The sequence below is a fragment of the Silurus meridionalis genome, chromosome 26 (genome assembly GCF_014805685.1).
Source record: "Silurus meridionalis isolate SWU-2019-XX chromosome 26, ASM1480568v1, whole genome shotgun sequence".
In the NCBI taxonomy this organism is placed as follows: domain Eukaryota; kingdom Metazoa; phylum Chordata; class Actinopteri; order Siluriformes; family Siluridae; genus Silurus; species Silurus meridionalis.
Genome location: NC_060909.1, coordinates 15,631,044 through 15,648,543, shown reverse-complemented (window position 1 = coordinate 15,648,543; position 17,500 = coordinate 15,631,044). Strand labels below are relative to the sequence as shown.

The following is a 17,500-nucleotide window of genomic DNA, read 5'->3' as shown; positions in this document are numbered from 1 at the left end:
CTGCTTTGAGTATTTCAGAAACTGCTTATCTCCTGTGCTGTTTTAGGCAAACTAGGTCCATATGGTTACCATGCCAACCAATAACCGTCATTCATATTCAGGATCGATAGCGATCAATAAACACACACACACACACACACACACACACACACACACACAGAGTTTACTGGTCTGCAAGGAGATCAGTAGATTTGTGTTTGTGTGTAATGACCACGGTCCTTATAATTGAACACTGAAGCAGAAATATCCCACATGGCGCATTTGTGTGTGTGTGTGTGTGTGTGTGTGTGTGTGTGTGTGTGTGTGTGTGTGTGTGTGTGTGGATTCCTGTGGACAATAATCCTACGAACAGGTGTCACTTCTTTAGTTGCCATCCATGTGTTTCACTGCTCCCCAACCTTTCTAAACTCCTCCTCTTTTATAACCCCACCCCTTTCTTAACTCCTCCCTTTCTAAAACCCACCTTCCTTTAAAACCCCTTCTTCTTTTCAAACCCCCTTTAAAACCCCCTGATTTACTAAACCCCTCCTCATTTTCTAAACTCCTCCTCAGCTTCACTTTTGCATGAAGCAATGTTAGAGGAGCAGACCTGAAGGCGTGCGAGACTGGAGCTGAGCTGCAGTGTGGAGGTGTGAGAGAAGAACAGGGAAGTGAGTGATAGAAACGTGAGTGTGGTGTCCAACAGAACTGCAGGACAGAGACAGCACACAGAGAACAGAGTGAGGAACAGATGGTCTCAGACAGATACAGCAAGAAGAGCGTGCAGGGAAATAGATGTATATTAGAGAATAAATGTTGTGGTGGAATGGCGCATTAATCAGAAGGTGTCAGTGAGCTTCCTTCTGACTGGATTCATCAACACTCCCAAGTGCTCTTTAGTCTCAGTGGAGAAGAGCAGACCAGAAGCATGAGTTCATGTGGAAGTGATTTTAGCTACTGAACTGAATTTAGTGTGTATTAAATGAAGTATTGAACTAAAGCACACAGCAGCACACTGAACCCTGGCCTAGAATTATACTGTCATCATGCTAACATTTACAGCTTAGCACTGACATGCTAACATCATAGCAGTGTGAAATCAATGAGCTGAGAGAGAATAACTGAAGCAGACTCAACTAAAACAGACTCAACTCAAATGAACCAGACTCAGCTGAACCAGAATCAAATTCACCAAACTCAACCAGACTAAACCTGACTCAAATGATCCAAACTCAACCAGACTAAACCTGACTCAAATGATCCAAACTCAACCAGACTAAACCTGACTCAAATTATCCAAACTCAACCAGACTAAACCTGACTCAAATTATCCAAACTCAACCAGACTAAACCTGACTCAAATTATCCAAACTCAACCAGACTAAACCTGACTCAAATGATCCAAACTCAACCAGACTAAACCTGACTCAAATTATCCAAACTCAACCAGACTAAACCTGACTCAAATTATCCAAACTCAACCAGACTAAACCTGACTCAAATTATCCAAACTCAACCAGACTAAACCTGACTCAAATTATCCAAACTCAACCAGACTAAACCTGACTCAAATTATCCAAACTCAACCAGACTAAACCAGACTCAAATTCACCAAACTCAACCAGACTAAACCAGACTCAAATTCACCAAACTCAACCAGACTAAACCTGACTCAAATTCACCAAACTCAACCAGACTAAACCTGACTCAAATTATCCAAACTCAACCAGACTAAACCTGACTCAAATTCACCAAACTCAACCAGACTAAACCTGACTCAAATTCACCAAACTCAACCAGACTAAACCTGACTCAAATTATCCAAACTCAACCAGACTAAACCTGACTCAAATTCCAAACTCAACCAGACTAAACCTGACTCAAATTATCCAAACTCAACCAGACTAAACCTGACTCAAATTATCCAAACTCAACCAGACTAAACCTGACTCAAATGATCCAAACTCAACCAGACTAAACCTGACTCAAATGATCCAAACTCAACCAGACTAAACCTGACTCAAATTGTCCAAACTCAACCAGACTAAACCTGACTCAAATTATCCAAACTCAACCAGACTAAACCTGACTCAAATTATCCAAACTCAACCAGACTAAACCTGACTCAAATTATCCAAACTCAACCAGACTAAACCAGACTCAAATTCACCAAACTCAACCAGACTAAACCAGACTCAAATTCACCAAACTCAACCAGACTAAACCTGACTCAAATTATCCAAACTCAACCAGACTAAACCTGACTCAAATTCACCAAACTCAACCAGACTAAACCTGACTCAAATTCACCAAACTCAACCAGACTAAACCTGACTCAAATTATCCAAACTCAACCAGACTAAACCTGACTCAAATTATCCAAACTCAACCAGACTAAACCTGACTCAAATTCACCAAACTCAACCAGACTAAACCTGACTCAAATGATCCAAACTCAACCAGACTAAACCTGACTCAAATTATCCAAACTCAACCAGACTAAACCTGACTCAAATGATCCAAACTCAACCAGACTAAACCTGACTCAAATGATCCAAACTCAACCAGACTAAACCTGACTCAAATTATCCAAACTCAACCAGACTAAACCTGACTCAAATTATCCAAACTCAATTGAACCAGACTAAACCTGACTCAAATTATCCAAACTCAACCAGACTAAACCTGACTCAAATGATCCAAACTCAACCAGACTAAACCTGACTCAAATTATCCAAACTCAACCAGACTAAACCTGACTCAAATGATCCAAACTCAACCAGACTAAACCTGACTCAAATTATCCAAACTCAACCAGACTAAACCTGACTCAAATTCTCCAAACTCAACCAGACTAAACCTGACTCAAATTATCCAAAACTCAATTGAACCAGACTAAACTGAACTGAACAGGATTTTGAGCTCCAGGTGTTTGGTATGAAGAGGAAATATGGACAGGAGTGTTATAATGATTACATGAATGTTCTCTGAAACACAGATCTGAAATCAGCCACTGGCTTTTAAACAATAACTAGTAACAGAGGAAACAACACTGATCTGAGAGCAGTATGACTTAATACCATAATATCATAATACACATCAGCACCGCAGATCCAGAATTTCATCATCATCATCATCATCATCATCATCATCATCGGATCTCAGATCAGCAGTAACACTGCATTGTTCTTTATCTCCTGCTCATCTCTCTTTCCTCCTCCACTCAGCACTGAAAGCTCTGCTATGGACTCATGTGCTGACATCAGCAACCACACACACACACACACACACACACACACACACACACACACACACACACACACACACACACACAGCCAAACTCAGACCAGAAGGAGCCCTCATACACACTAAGACAGCACCCAGACATCTATCTCATCAAACTCATCATCATCATCATCATCATCATCAACAACATAACACCATGATTCCAAGTTAGTAATAGTAAAAGTCCTTTTCGGAAAAGTTCTTCCTCTCTCTCTCACACACACACACACACACACACACACACATACACACACACCTACCTGCGTGTAGTAATTAAAGCTGATAATGACACAAATGCGAGATAACACAAGTTCTCTGGCTGAATACTAAAACCCCCATCAGCCACACACACACACACACACACACAGCTGCTGAAGGATATGGCCACTCTGTGATCTTCTTGGCGTACTTCCGGACCACGTTGTCCTCGCTGAACAGGAAGAGAGAGCGGTTAACGGTAAGACAGCTCTGGCGCACGGGGATGGGGTTATACAGCGCCATGGTGCGCGCTCTCTGCGCCATCGACTGCTTGTACACGCGCTGGGTTCCCTGCCTGCTCCCGCCCCGGGCCACCGAGCCCCCACCGGGCACACCGGGCTCTCCGAACCGCGCCATCCTGCAAGCACACACACACACACACACACACACACACACACGCAACAGCGGCGTTACGGAGATGCGGGAAACCCCCGCCGCCGCGCTCACGCGCATCACACCGGGATCACGGAGCAGAGCGGAGATTGCGCGTGCACACCGCTCCCCTTAACGGAAGCCCGTCTCGCGCTATGAAACAGACACGAAGAAGCACGAACCCGTGAATCGCTGCTGATGCTGCTGTTCCTGCTGCTTATCTTCCTCCTCCACAGCGCCGCGTCCTCATCCTTATCACTCAGCTGCTCGCTCCTGAGCCTTCGCGCGCCCCGGGCCGTGATAATATCACCCTTCTGAGCATCGCGATACCCGTAACACCGATTCACCGAGGCTCCTCTAGTGCGAGCGCACCGAGCGCACACCAGGGGCGGAAAGCACCGGCAATAATTTATTTAATTCGAGAACATCCGCAGCGGCTGAGCAGAAAAAAAGGAGGAGAAGGAGGAGGAGGAGGGTTGCGACGATGATGATGATGCGTTGATATCCAAGTCCAAGCACTCCGGTAACGGATGAAGCTCGTTCACGTCGCGGTGCGCGCAGGAAATGAAGCTCTCCCCCACACCCCCAACTCAGTCTCTCCTAATGGCGATGGGTGGTGCGAACGCGCGCTCGGAGAACAGGAGAGATGATCTTACTAACACTGCTAACATGAAAACCCAAATTGTGATGCTCTCGATGTTTATCTCTTCTCCCGCGCGCGCAACGCTTTTGGAGAGAACAAGCGGAAAATCACCCGCGTGGCTTCAGATCAGGAGCGCGTTGGGCTTGTGGCGTGAGCTCGAGTGAGGAACACGCAGAGGAACCGAGGAACGGAGCTGGAGGAACACCCCCTCCTCCTCTTCCTCAACGCATTTCTCTCTCTCTCTCTTTCTCTCTCTCACACACACACACACACACACACAAACAAACACACGCGCACACACACACACACACACACACAAACAAACAAACACACACACACACACACACACACACACAAACACACACACACACACCTAAAAACACATACAAAAACCTAAAAACCCAGTTCTGTCCAGGCAGAGCTCTTTTCCCTACCGGACAGATGCTTGCACTTTGTGGGATTTTGCATTTCACTGAAGAACAGAAATGGAAGAGAAAGTGAGAATGGAGATGATGTATCTGCCCATCTTAAATCCACAGAATCTGGAAAGTCCAGACCACACAGCGCACAGCGTTTCGCCTCCACACTTAACCAGGTTGCCAGATTGATGTGACTTTTTCTGGTTTAAAACCCGCCCAGGTCGGTCTGAACCATCGCCACACTGTAACCCAATTAGACCCGAAGAGCTTAGGATCTAATAACACACTCCATCTGAGAGCTGGAGCTCCAGGTTGCCAGACTGGTGTAGAGGCAGAAATGGTGTGGTTCTAAACCAATTTACCCAACACTCACTTGAAAATCTAAATAATACAACTGTTATTACTGTGTTAGATTAACAACCATACACACACACACACACACACACACACACACACACACACACACACACACACAAACACAAACAAACACACACATTAGCATTTTGTTCAAGAACAATTAAATCATTAAAACTGCTTTTGTGTGTAGAGATGTGTGTAGTGTAGAGGTGAGTGTAGAGATGTGTGTAGAGATGAGTGTAGTGTAGAGATGAGTGTAGTGTAGAGATGTGTGTAGAGATGAGTGTAGTGTAGAGATGAGTGTAGTGTAGAGATGTGTGTAGAGATGAGTGGAGTGTAGAGATGTGTGTAGAGATGAGTGTAGTGTGAGATGAGTGTAGTGTAGAGATGTGTGTAGATGAGTGTAGTGTAGAGATGAGTGTAGTGTAGAGATGTGTGTAGTGTAGAGATGTGTGTAGAGATGAGTGGAGTGTAGAGATGTGTGTAGAGATGAGTGTAGTGTGAGATGAGTGTAGTGTGAGATGTGTGTAGAGATGAGTGTAGTGTAGAGATGAGTGTGGTGTAGAGATGAGTGGAGTGTAGAGATGAGTGAAGTATAGAGATGTGTGTAGAGTAGAGATGAGGTAGAAATAAGTGTAGTGTAGAGATGAGTGTAGAAATAAGTGTAGAGATGCGGGTGGTGTAGAGATGTGGGTAGAGAAGAGAAGTGTGTAAAGATAAGTGTAGTGTAGAGATGAGTGTAGTGTAGAGATGTGTGTAGAGATGAGTGTAGAGATGAGTGTAGTGTGAGATGAGTGTAGTGCAGAGATGTGTGTAGAGATGTGTGTGGTGTAGAGATGAGTGTGAGGCAGTGTAGTGCAGAGATGTGTGTGAGATGTGTGTGGTGTAGATATGTGTGTAGAGATGAGTGTAGTGTAGAGATGTGTGTAGAATAGAGTTGTGTGTAGAGATGTGTGTAGTGTAGAGATGAGTGTAGTGTGAGATGTGTGTAGAGTAGAGATGAGTGTGGTGCAGAGATGTGTGTGTGAGATGTGTGTGGTGTAGATATGTGTGTAGAGATGAGTGTAGTGTAGAGATGTGTGTAGAATAGAGTTGTGTGTGAGATGTGTGTAGTGTAGAGATGAGTGTAGTGTAGAGATGTGTGTAGAGATGTGTGTAGAGATGAGTGTAGTGTGAGATGTGTGTAGTGTAGATATGTGTGTAGAGATGTGTAGTGTAGAGATGTGTGTAGAGATGTGTGTAGAGATGTGTGTAGTGTAGAGATGAGTGTAGTGTAGAGATGTGTGTAGTAGAGATGTGTGTAGATATGTGTGTAGAGATGAGTGTAGTGTAGAGATGTGTGTAGAGATGTGTGTAGTGTAGAGATGAGTGTAGTGTAGAGATGTGTGTAGAGTAGAGATGAGTGTAGTGTAGAGATGTGTGTAGAGATGTGTGTAGAGATGAGTGTAGTGTAGAGATGTGTAGAGATGTGTGTAGAGATGAGTGTAGTGTAGAGATGTGTGTAGAGTAGAGATGAGTGTAGTGTAGAGATGTGTGTAGAGATGTGTGTAGAGATGAGTGTAGTGTAGAGATGTGTGTAGAGATGAGTGTAGTGTAGAGATGTGTGTAGAGATGTGTAGAGATGAGTGTAGTGTAGAGATGAGTGTAGTGTTCTTTCTTTCTGCAGTCTTATACAGTCTATATGGTTAGTAGCTCCGAGTTTTATGAGCTCAGCATTTGTGATCATCACAGATCCAGCATCAGCTTCTCCATGCCAGAGCCTTTAAACACTCCAGGAGGTCCAATGTCAAAACTCCACACATGTAGCGGGATCCAAATGGCACTGGTGCGTCTCTAGATGGTTCGGGATGTTTGTGAGTTCGCATCTACTTCTTCAAGGTCCGTAATCATCACGAGGTGGGAGGTGACTGAGCTGGCCAAACCTCAGGGTGTCTCGGGATGGGGAGAGAAAGAGCAGCAGTGGAGAGGAATTAGCGTAGCTGCTGTTCATGATATTAACAGCACAAGTTGATAATGTGCATGTGATCAGATGTTCTGGAGCACAAGGTTATGATGTGAGACGTATGTTATGTGTAGGCTTTGCTAAAAGATATGTTTTAATCTACACTTAAACTGGGTGAGTGTGTCTGAGCAGGAAGACTATTCCAGAGTTTAGGAGCTAAATGTGAAAATGCTCTACCGCCTTTAGTGGACTTTGCTATTCTAGCAATGTGTGTAGTGTAGAGATGAGTGTAGTGTAGAGATGTGTGTAGAGATGAGTGTGGTGTAGAGATGAGTGTAGTGTAGAGATGTGTGAGATGAGTGTAGTGTAGAGATGTGTGTGTAGAGATGAGTGTAGTGTAGAGATGTGTGTGTAGAGATGTGGGTAGAGATGAGTGTAGTGTAGAGATGTGTGTGTAGAGATGTGTGTAGAGATGAGTGTAGTGTAGAGATGTGTGTAGAGATGAGTGTAGTGTAGAGATGAGTGTAGTGTAGAGATGAGTGTAGTGTAGAGTTGTGTGTAGTGTAGAGATGTGTGTAGAGATGAGTGTAGTGTAGAGATGTGTGTAGTGTAGAGATGTGTGTAGAGATGTGTGTAGTGTAGAGATGAGTGTAGTGTAGAGATGTGTGTAGAGTAGAGATGAGTGTAGTGTGAGATGTGTGTAGATGTGTGTAGAGATGAGTGTAGTGTAGAGATGTGTGTAGAGATGTGTGTGAGATGAGTGTAGTGTAGAGATGTGTGTGAGTAGAGATGAGTGTAGTGTAGAGATGTGTGTGAGATGTGTGTAGAGATGAGTGTAGTGTAGAGATGTGTGTAGAGATGAGTGTAGTGTAGAGATGTGTGTAGAGATGAGTGTAGTGTAGAGATGAGTGTAGTGTTCTTTCTTTCTGCAGTCTTATACAGTCTATATGGTTAGTAGCTCCGAGTTTATGAGCTCAGCATTTGTGATCATCACAGATCCAGCATCAGCTTCTCCATGCCAGAGCCTTTAAACACTCCAGGAGGTCCAATGTCAAAACTCCACACATGTAGCGGGATCCAAATGGCACTGGTACGTCTCTAGATGGTTCGGGATGTTTGTGAGTTCGGCATCTACTTCTTCAAGGTCCGTAATCATCACGAGGTGGGAGGTGACTGGAGCTGGCCAAACCTCAGGGTGTCTCGGGATGGGGAGAGAAAGAGAAGCAGTGGAGAGGAATTAGCGTAGCTGCTGTTCATGATATTAACAGCACAAGTTGATAATGTGCATGTGATCAGATGTTCTGGAGCACAAGGTTATGATGTGAGACGTATGTTATGTGTAGGCTTTGCTAAAAAGATATGTTTTTAATCTACACTTAAACTGGGTGAGTGTGTCTGAGCCCCGAACACCGTCAGGAAGACTATTCCAGAGTTTAGAGCTAAATGTGAAAATGCTCTACCGCCTTTAGTGGACTTTGCTATTCTAGCAATGTGTGTAGTGTAGAGATGAGTGTAGTGTAGAGATGTGTGTAGAGATGAGTGTAGTGTAGAGATGAGTGTAGTGTAGAGATGTGTGTAGAGATGAGTGTAGTGTAGAGATGAGTGTGTGTGAGATGAGTGTAGTGTAGAGATGTGTGTAGTGTAGAGATGAGTGTAGTGTAGAGATGTGTGTAGAGATGAGTGTAGTGTAGAGATGTGTAGAGATGAGTGTAGTGTAGATGTGTGTAGAGATGTGTGTGTAGAGATGTGTGAGTGTAGAGATGTGTGTAGTGTAGAGATGTGTGTAGAGATGAGTGTAGTGTAGAGATGTGTGTAGAGATGAGTGTAGTGTAGAGATGAGTGTAGAGAGATGTGTGTAGATGAGTGTAGTGTAGAGATGTGTGTAGAGATGTGTGAGATGAGTGTAGTGTAGAGATGTGTAGTGTAGAGATGAGTGTAGTGTAGAGATGTGTGTGAGATGAGTGTAGTGTAGATGTGTGTAGAGATGTGGTGTAGAGATGTGTGTAGTGTAGAGATGAGTGTAGTGTGTAGAGATGAGTGTAGTGTAGAGATGAGTGTAGTGTAGAGATGAGTGTAGTGTAGAGATGTGTGTAGAGATGAGTGTAGTGTAGAGATGTGTGTAGTGTAGAGATGAGTGTAGTGTAGAGATGTGTAGAGATGGTGTAGTGTAGAGATGAGTGTAGTGTAGAGTGTGTGTAGAGATGAGTGTAGTGTAGAGATGTGTAGTGTAGAGATGAGTGTAGTGTGAGAGATGTGTAGTGTAGAGATGAGTGTAGTGTAGAGATGTGTAGAGATGAGTGTAGTGTAGAGATGTGTGTAGTGTAGAGATGAGTGTAGTGTAGAGATGAGTGTGTAGAGATGAGTGTAGTGTAGAGATGAGTGTAGAGATGAGTGTAGTGTAGAGATGAGTGTAGTGTAGAGATGTGTGTAGAGTAGAGATGAGTGTAGTGTAGAGATGTGTGTAGATGAGTGTAGTGTGAGATGTGTGTAGTGTAGAGATGAGTGTAGTGTAGAGATGTGTGTAGAGATGAGTGTAGTGTAGAGATGAGTGTAGTGTAGAGATGTGTGTAGAGTAGAGATGAGTGTAGTGTAGAGATGTGTGTAGAGATGAGTGTAGTGTAGAGATGAGTGTAGTGTAGAGATGTGTGTAGAGATGAATGTAGTGTAGAGATGTGTGTAGAGATGAGTGTAGTGTAGAGATAAGTGTAGTGTAGAGATGTGTGTAGAGATGAGTGTAGTGTAGAGATGAGTGTAGAGATGAGTGTAGAGATGTGTGTAGTGTAGAGATGAGTGTAGTGTAGAGATGTGTGTAGAGATGAGTGTAGTGTAGAGATGTGTGTAGAGATGAGTGTAGAGATGAGTGTAGTGTAGAGATGTGTGTAGAGATGAGTGTAGAGATGAGTGTAGAGATGTGTGTAGAGATGTGAGTGTAGTGTAGAGATGTGTAGAGTAGAGATGAGTGTAGTGTAGAGATGTGTGTAGAGTAGAGATGAGTGTAGTGTAGAGATGTGTGTAGAGATGAGTGTAGAGATGTGTGTAGTGTAGAGATGTGTGTAGAGATGAGTGTAGAGATGAGTGTAGTGTAGAGATGTGTGTAGAGTAGAGATGTAACAGAGCTTCTGCTGCATTTAGCATAAATCAGATGGAGGAGAATAAAATCATGATCATTACTCTGGTCTGGTCGATAGCTGGCAGGAGGCTGCTGGGTTGCCAGATTGGATAAATTCTGTTGAGTCTGAGATCTGTGTATGTGTGTGTGTGTGTGTGTGTGTGTGTGTGTGTGTGTGCGCAAGTAAATGTGAGTGTGTCTGTGTGAGTGTGTGTGTATGAGTAAATATGAGTGTGTGTGTGTGTGTGTGTGTGTGTATGTGTGTGTGTGTGTGTGTGTGTGTGTGTGTGTTTTAAAAGCACAGCATCGTAGTGATGACGTCAGAGAAAGGCGTGTTCCCGATAAAGAGAAGGTGGAGGGGTGATTGGCGGAAAATAGCTAGTGTAGCACACACACACACACACACACACACACACACACACACACACACATTACTGGACCTGATATCCTGTCTCTCTGTCAGACATCAGAGAAAGACTTGTGTATTAGAGCTGACTGTAGAGTGTGTGTGTGTGTGTGTGTGTGTGTGTGTGTGTGTGTGTGTGCGCAAGTAAATGTGAGTGTGTCTGTGTGAGTGTGTGTGTATGAGTAAATATGAGTGTGTGTGTGTGTGTGTGTGTGTGTATGTGTGTGTGTGTGTGTGTGTGTGTGTGTGTTTTAAAAGCACAGCATCGTAGTGATGACGTCAGAGAAAGGCGTGTTCCCGATAAAGAGAAGGTGGAGGGGGTGATTGGCGGGAAAATAGCTAGTGTAGCACACACACACACACACACACACACACACACACACACACACACACACACACACACATTACTGGACCTGATATCCTGTCTCTCTGTCAGACATCAGAGAAAGACTTGTGTATTAGAGCTGACTGTAGAGTGTGTGTGTGTGTGTGTGTGTGTGTGTGTGTGTGTGTATACGTACATCATTGGTATTCAGGGAGCATTCACACGGCAGCTCAGAAGGACTTCCCTCCTACACACACACACACACACACACACACACACACACACACACACACACACACACACACACACACACAGTTTTACTTAATTTACTCCCCTTACTATCACTGAGACTGACAAAACATAAACAGAGCAAGAAATGAAACAGCAATGCTGCTCTCTGAGAGAATGACACACTCTGTCTGTCTGTCTGTCTGTCTGTCTGTCTGTCTGTCTGACCTTGTGTGTGTGTGTGTGTGTGTGTGTGTGTGTGTGTTCTTGCTATGGTCTTTAGAAATTTTAAGACCAGCAGATGGTGTTTTTGATTGAGCCTAGCATGAAGCATAATACACACATGCACACACACACACACACGCACACACTCCTAGATTAAAACTAGATGTTGTCATCTCTCTGCTAGATGTTTCAAAACTGCTGTGAAATGTCTTCCCTGTCCCTCACTGTCCTGTCTTCACTTCACTGTCCCCTCACGCCAACTTTTCCCCTCACTGCCTGCTCTCACTTCTACTGTCTTCCCTCACTCCACTGTCCCAAACACTGTCTCCCCTCACTCTCTCTGTCCCACTCACTCCACTGTCCCAAACACTGTCCCCCTCACTCTCACTGTCCTCCTCACTCCCACTGTCCCAAACACTGTCCCCCTCACTCCCACTGTCCCACTCACCCCCACTGTCCCAAACACTGTCCCCCTCACTCCCACTGTCCCAAACACTCCCACTGTCCCAAACACTGTCCCCCTCACTCCCACTGTCCCACTCATTTCACTGTTCCCTCACCGCCTGCACTCAGTCCTACTGTCTTCCCTCACTTCCACTGTCCCACTCACTCCCACACTCCCACACTCCCAAACACTGTCCCCCTCACTCCCACTATCCCACTCACTCCACTGTTCCCCTCACCGCCTGCACTCACTCCTACTGTCTTCCCTAACTCCACTGTCCCAAACACTGTCCCCCCTAACTCCCTCTGTCCCACTCACTCCCACTGTCCCAAACACTGTCCCCCCTCACTTCCACTGTCCCACTCACTTCCACGGCCCAAAACACTGTCCCTCCTCACTTCAACTATCAAACACACTATCCCCCCCTCACTCCCTCTGTCCCACTCACTTCCACTGTCCCAAACACTGTCCCCCCTGTGTGTGATGTATGTGACAAGTGTGTTTGTGTGTGTGATAAATTGTATTAAATGTGACTTGTTTTGAGACTCTGTGTTTACAAACAGTTCAACACTTGGGGTCGGTGTGTGTTTCAGTGTTAGTTTACATTTTGAGTCTGTGTGTGTGTGTGTGTGTGTGTGTGTGTGTGTGTGTGTGTGTGTGTAAGTGCTGATTCTACACAGTAGACTGCTTACTCTATACCAGCACTGGATCCATTAGAGCTGAGAGCAGCAGTGTGTACACCCCACCCCCCACCCCCACACACACACCCCGTCCCCGTCTTTCTCCCGATCAATCAGCTCATCAATTACTACACACTCAGTCTCTCGGGAAACAGAGGTACACACAGCCAAAAAACTCCAATCAGCTAATTACTCTCTCTCTCTCTCTCTCTCTCTCTCTCTCTCTCTCTTTAATTCATCCTCCTTCAGTGCCAACCAAACCAGCATTGCTCTGTCTCTAATAAACCAAATTAAATTTTGCTGCACACACACACACACACACATTCCCACACACACACACACACACACACACACACACACACACACACACACACTCCCATACACACACACTCCCATATACACACACACACACACACACACACTCCTATACATACACACACACACACTCCCATACGCACACACATACATACACACACACACACACACACTCCCATACACACACACACACCACACACACACACACACACACACACACACACACACACACACACACACACACTCCCATACATACACACACACACACACACACACGCACACACACCTGGTCTGGAATCTGAGTCTGCACCCACCACCCGGAGAAGTTCCCTCACTCATACACTCAGAAAGGAGAGGTGGGGGGGTTGGGTGACATCACGTCAGTAAGGAGAACTGAACCCAAATTAAAATTAAATAACCAAAAAAGGTCTAAACCTTCAGAAGCCCAATTCAGAAAAAAGAGGAAAGGTGTAGCGCGGAAACGTGCAGAAGATACAGGTGTGTGTGCTGCTCTATCACTCTACTCGTTATGAGGAGATTAAAGACTAATGTATTTAATGAAACAGGTTAATAACTGTCTATAACTTGTTACACTGTTTCCTGCTGAACTTTTACACACACAGCAACAAGATTTCTTTTAGCTGCATAACATTATAATTTATAGTGTAGTTTATTATAATGTGTGTAGCAACAAAAGATCTCCAGCCCACTGTAACTGGTCCTGCTGGAGTGGAGTTAAACAGCACTTATTGATTTGGTTCCTGTAATTGAGGTGATGTTATAAAGGTTTTCTGTGATTGTACTGAGAAGATCCTGAACTGAGGACAGTGAGGAGAAGCTCCAGTGCTGCTTTAAAGTGATATTTTATAAGGATGTAGATGTTGTACGTATCTTATGGCTATAATTACACTTATAATATATATATATATATATTTAAGGAGTTTATGGTTTGTGGTTCTGAGTTTGATCAATTGTGCACAATGACGTGTATTTAATTGTGTAATAAATGTATTTAGGGTGATGTTTATACATGAAATGAAGCTCAGAAATCCAGTGATGGAAGCTGAAGCAAAGATGAGCTTTCTAAAGCTGAAACTCATCAATGTGGGGACGCTGTGTGGCGTGTTCACCCCAGTGTCATTCAAGCTGGAACTGCCGGTGGTATCTACTGATCACCAAGATACAGTTCAGCATCAGTTCAACATCAAGCAGAACATTTAGAGAGGAATAAATGATGAAGAAATACAGAGATACACACTTTTATACACACTCCCATACACATACACACTCCATACACATACACACACTCCATACACACACTCCATACACACATACATACACACTCCATACACATACACTCCATACACATACTTCCATACACACTCCATACACACACTCCATACACATACACACTCCATACACACTCCATACACATACTTCCATACACTCCATACACATACACACATACACACACTCCATACACACATACACATACACACTCCATACACACACATACACACTCTGTACACACTCCATACACATACACACTCCTACACATACACACTTCATACACATACATATACACATACACTCCTATACATACATACACACTTCTATACACACTCCTATACAAATACACACTCCATACACATACACACTCCTATATACATACACACTTCCATACACTCCATACACATACACACTCCATACACACTCCATACACATACACACTCCTATACACACATACACTCCTATACACATACTTCCATACATACTCCTATATACACATACACACTCCCATACAGATACACACTTCCATACACACTCCTATACACATACATACACTCATACACATACATATATATACACACTCATACACATACACTTCTATACACACTTATACACATACACACATACACATATACATACACACTCCTATACACTCCTATACACTCCTATACATATACATACTCTATACACACTCCTATACACATACACACTTCTATATACACTCCCATACACATACATACTCCTATACATATACACACTTCCATACACATACATACTCCTATACACATACATACTCCTATACATATACATACTCCTATACATATACATACTCCTATATACACACTCCATACACACACTCCATATACATACTCCTATACACACTCCTATACATATACATACACACTTCTATACACACTCCTATACATATACATACTTCCATACATATACATACTCCTATACACACACTCCTATACACATACATACTTCCATACACACTCCATACATACACACTTCCATACACACTCCCATGCACATACACACTTCCATACACACTTCCATACATATACACTTCCATACACTCCCATACACATATACACATATACATACACTCCATACACATACATACACTTCCATACACACTCCTATACATACACACTCCTATACACATACACTTCCATACATACTCCATACATACACACTTCCATACACACTCCATACATACACACTTCCATACACTCCCATACACATACACACTTCCATACACACTCCCATGCACATACACACTTCCATACACACTCCCATGCACATACACACTATATACACACTCCATACACATACTCCATACACATACACTTCCATACACACTCCATACATATACACTCCATACACATACACATATACATACACACACTCCATACATACTCCATACACATACACACTTCCATACATATACACACTTCTATACACACTCCATACACATATACACTTCCATACATACACACTTCCATACACACTCCATACATATACACACTTCATACATACACACTTCTATACATACACACTTCATACACTCCCATACACATACACACTTCCATACATACACTTATACACACTCCATACATACACACTTCCATACACACTTCCATACATACTCCATACACATACTCCATACACATACTTCCATATACATACACACTTCCATACCTCCCATACATACACTCCCATACACACTCCCATACACACTATACACACATACACATACACATACACACTCCATATACATACACACTTCCATACACACTCCCATACACACACACTTCCATACACATACACACACATACACATACTTCCATACACTTCCATATATACACATACACATATACATACACACTTCCATACATATACACTCCATACATACACTTCCATACACACTCCCATACACACTTCCATACACATATACACTCCTATATATATATACACATACACATACACACTTATACATACACATACACACTCCCATACACATACACTCCATACACATACACACTTCCATACACACTCCCATACATATACACACTCCCATACATACACATACACACTCCCATACACACACACACTTCATACACACTCCATACATACACACTCCATACACATACACACTCCCATACACATACACTCCCATACACATACACTTCCATACACACTCCCATACATATACACACTCCCATACACATACACATACTCCATACACACTCATACACACTTCCATACACACTCCCATACACACTCCATATACACACTTCCATACACACTCCCATACACATACACACTTCATACACACTCCCATACACACACTCCCATACATACACACTCCATACATATACACTTCCATACATACTCCATACACATACACATACATATACACACTTATACATACACACTCCCATACACACTCCCATACACATACACACTTCCATACACTCCCATACACATATACACTCCTATACATATACACTTATACATATACATACTCCATACACACACTCCCATACACATACACACTTCCATACACTATACACACACACACTCCATACATACACACTTCCATACACATACATATACACACACACTTCCATACATATACACTTCCATACACACTCCCATACATACACTCCCATACACATACACACTTCCATACACACTCCCATACACATACACACTTCCATACATACACACTTCCACACACTCCCATACACATACACACTCCCATACACATACACACTTCATACACACTCCCATACACACACTCCTATACACATACACACTTCCATACACACTCCCATACACACACACACTTCCATACACACTCATACACACACTCCTATACACATACACTTCTATATACACTCCATACATACACACTCCATACACACATACACACATACACACTTCCACACACTCCCATACACACACTTCCATACACACTCCTATACATACACACTTCCATACACACTTCCATAAACACTCCTATACACATTCACACACACACACACACACACACACACACACACACACACACACACACACACACACACTCCCATACACAAATGGACATTCCATACTCTCACACACACACACACACACACAATCACAAACTCCCATATAGACATCCATATACAAATACACACTTCCATACACACACGCACAAACACACTCCCATAC

The 17,500-nt window shown here is 43.3% G+C and overlaps 1 protein-coding gene across 1 annotated transcript in view; it reads right to left on the bottom strand.

Moving 5' to 3' along the window:
* The window catches only part of cacna1ab (calcium channel, voltage-dependent, P/Q type, alpha 1A subunit, b), a 71,455-nt gene extending 66,700 nt beyond the window's left edge, over positions 1-4,755 (bottom strand). Inside the window, 2 exon segments of the mRNA XM_046840268.1 lie at positions 3,647-3,880; positions 4,077-4,755. Coding sequence (XP_046696224.1) covers positions 3,647-3,879 — 233 coding nt within the window. The 5' untranslated portion in view covers position 3,880; positions 4,077-4,755.
* Between the last annotated feature and the right edge of the window lie 12,745 nt (positions 4,756-17,500).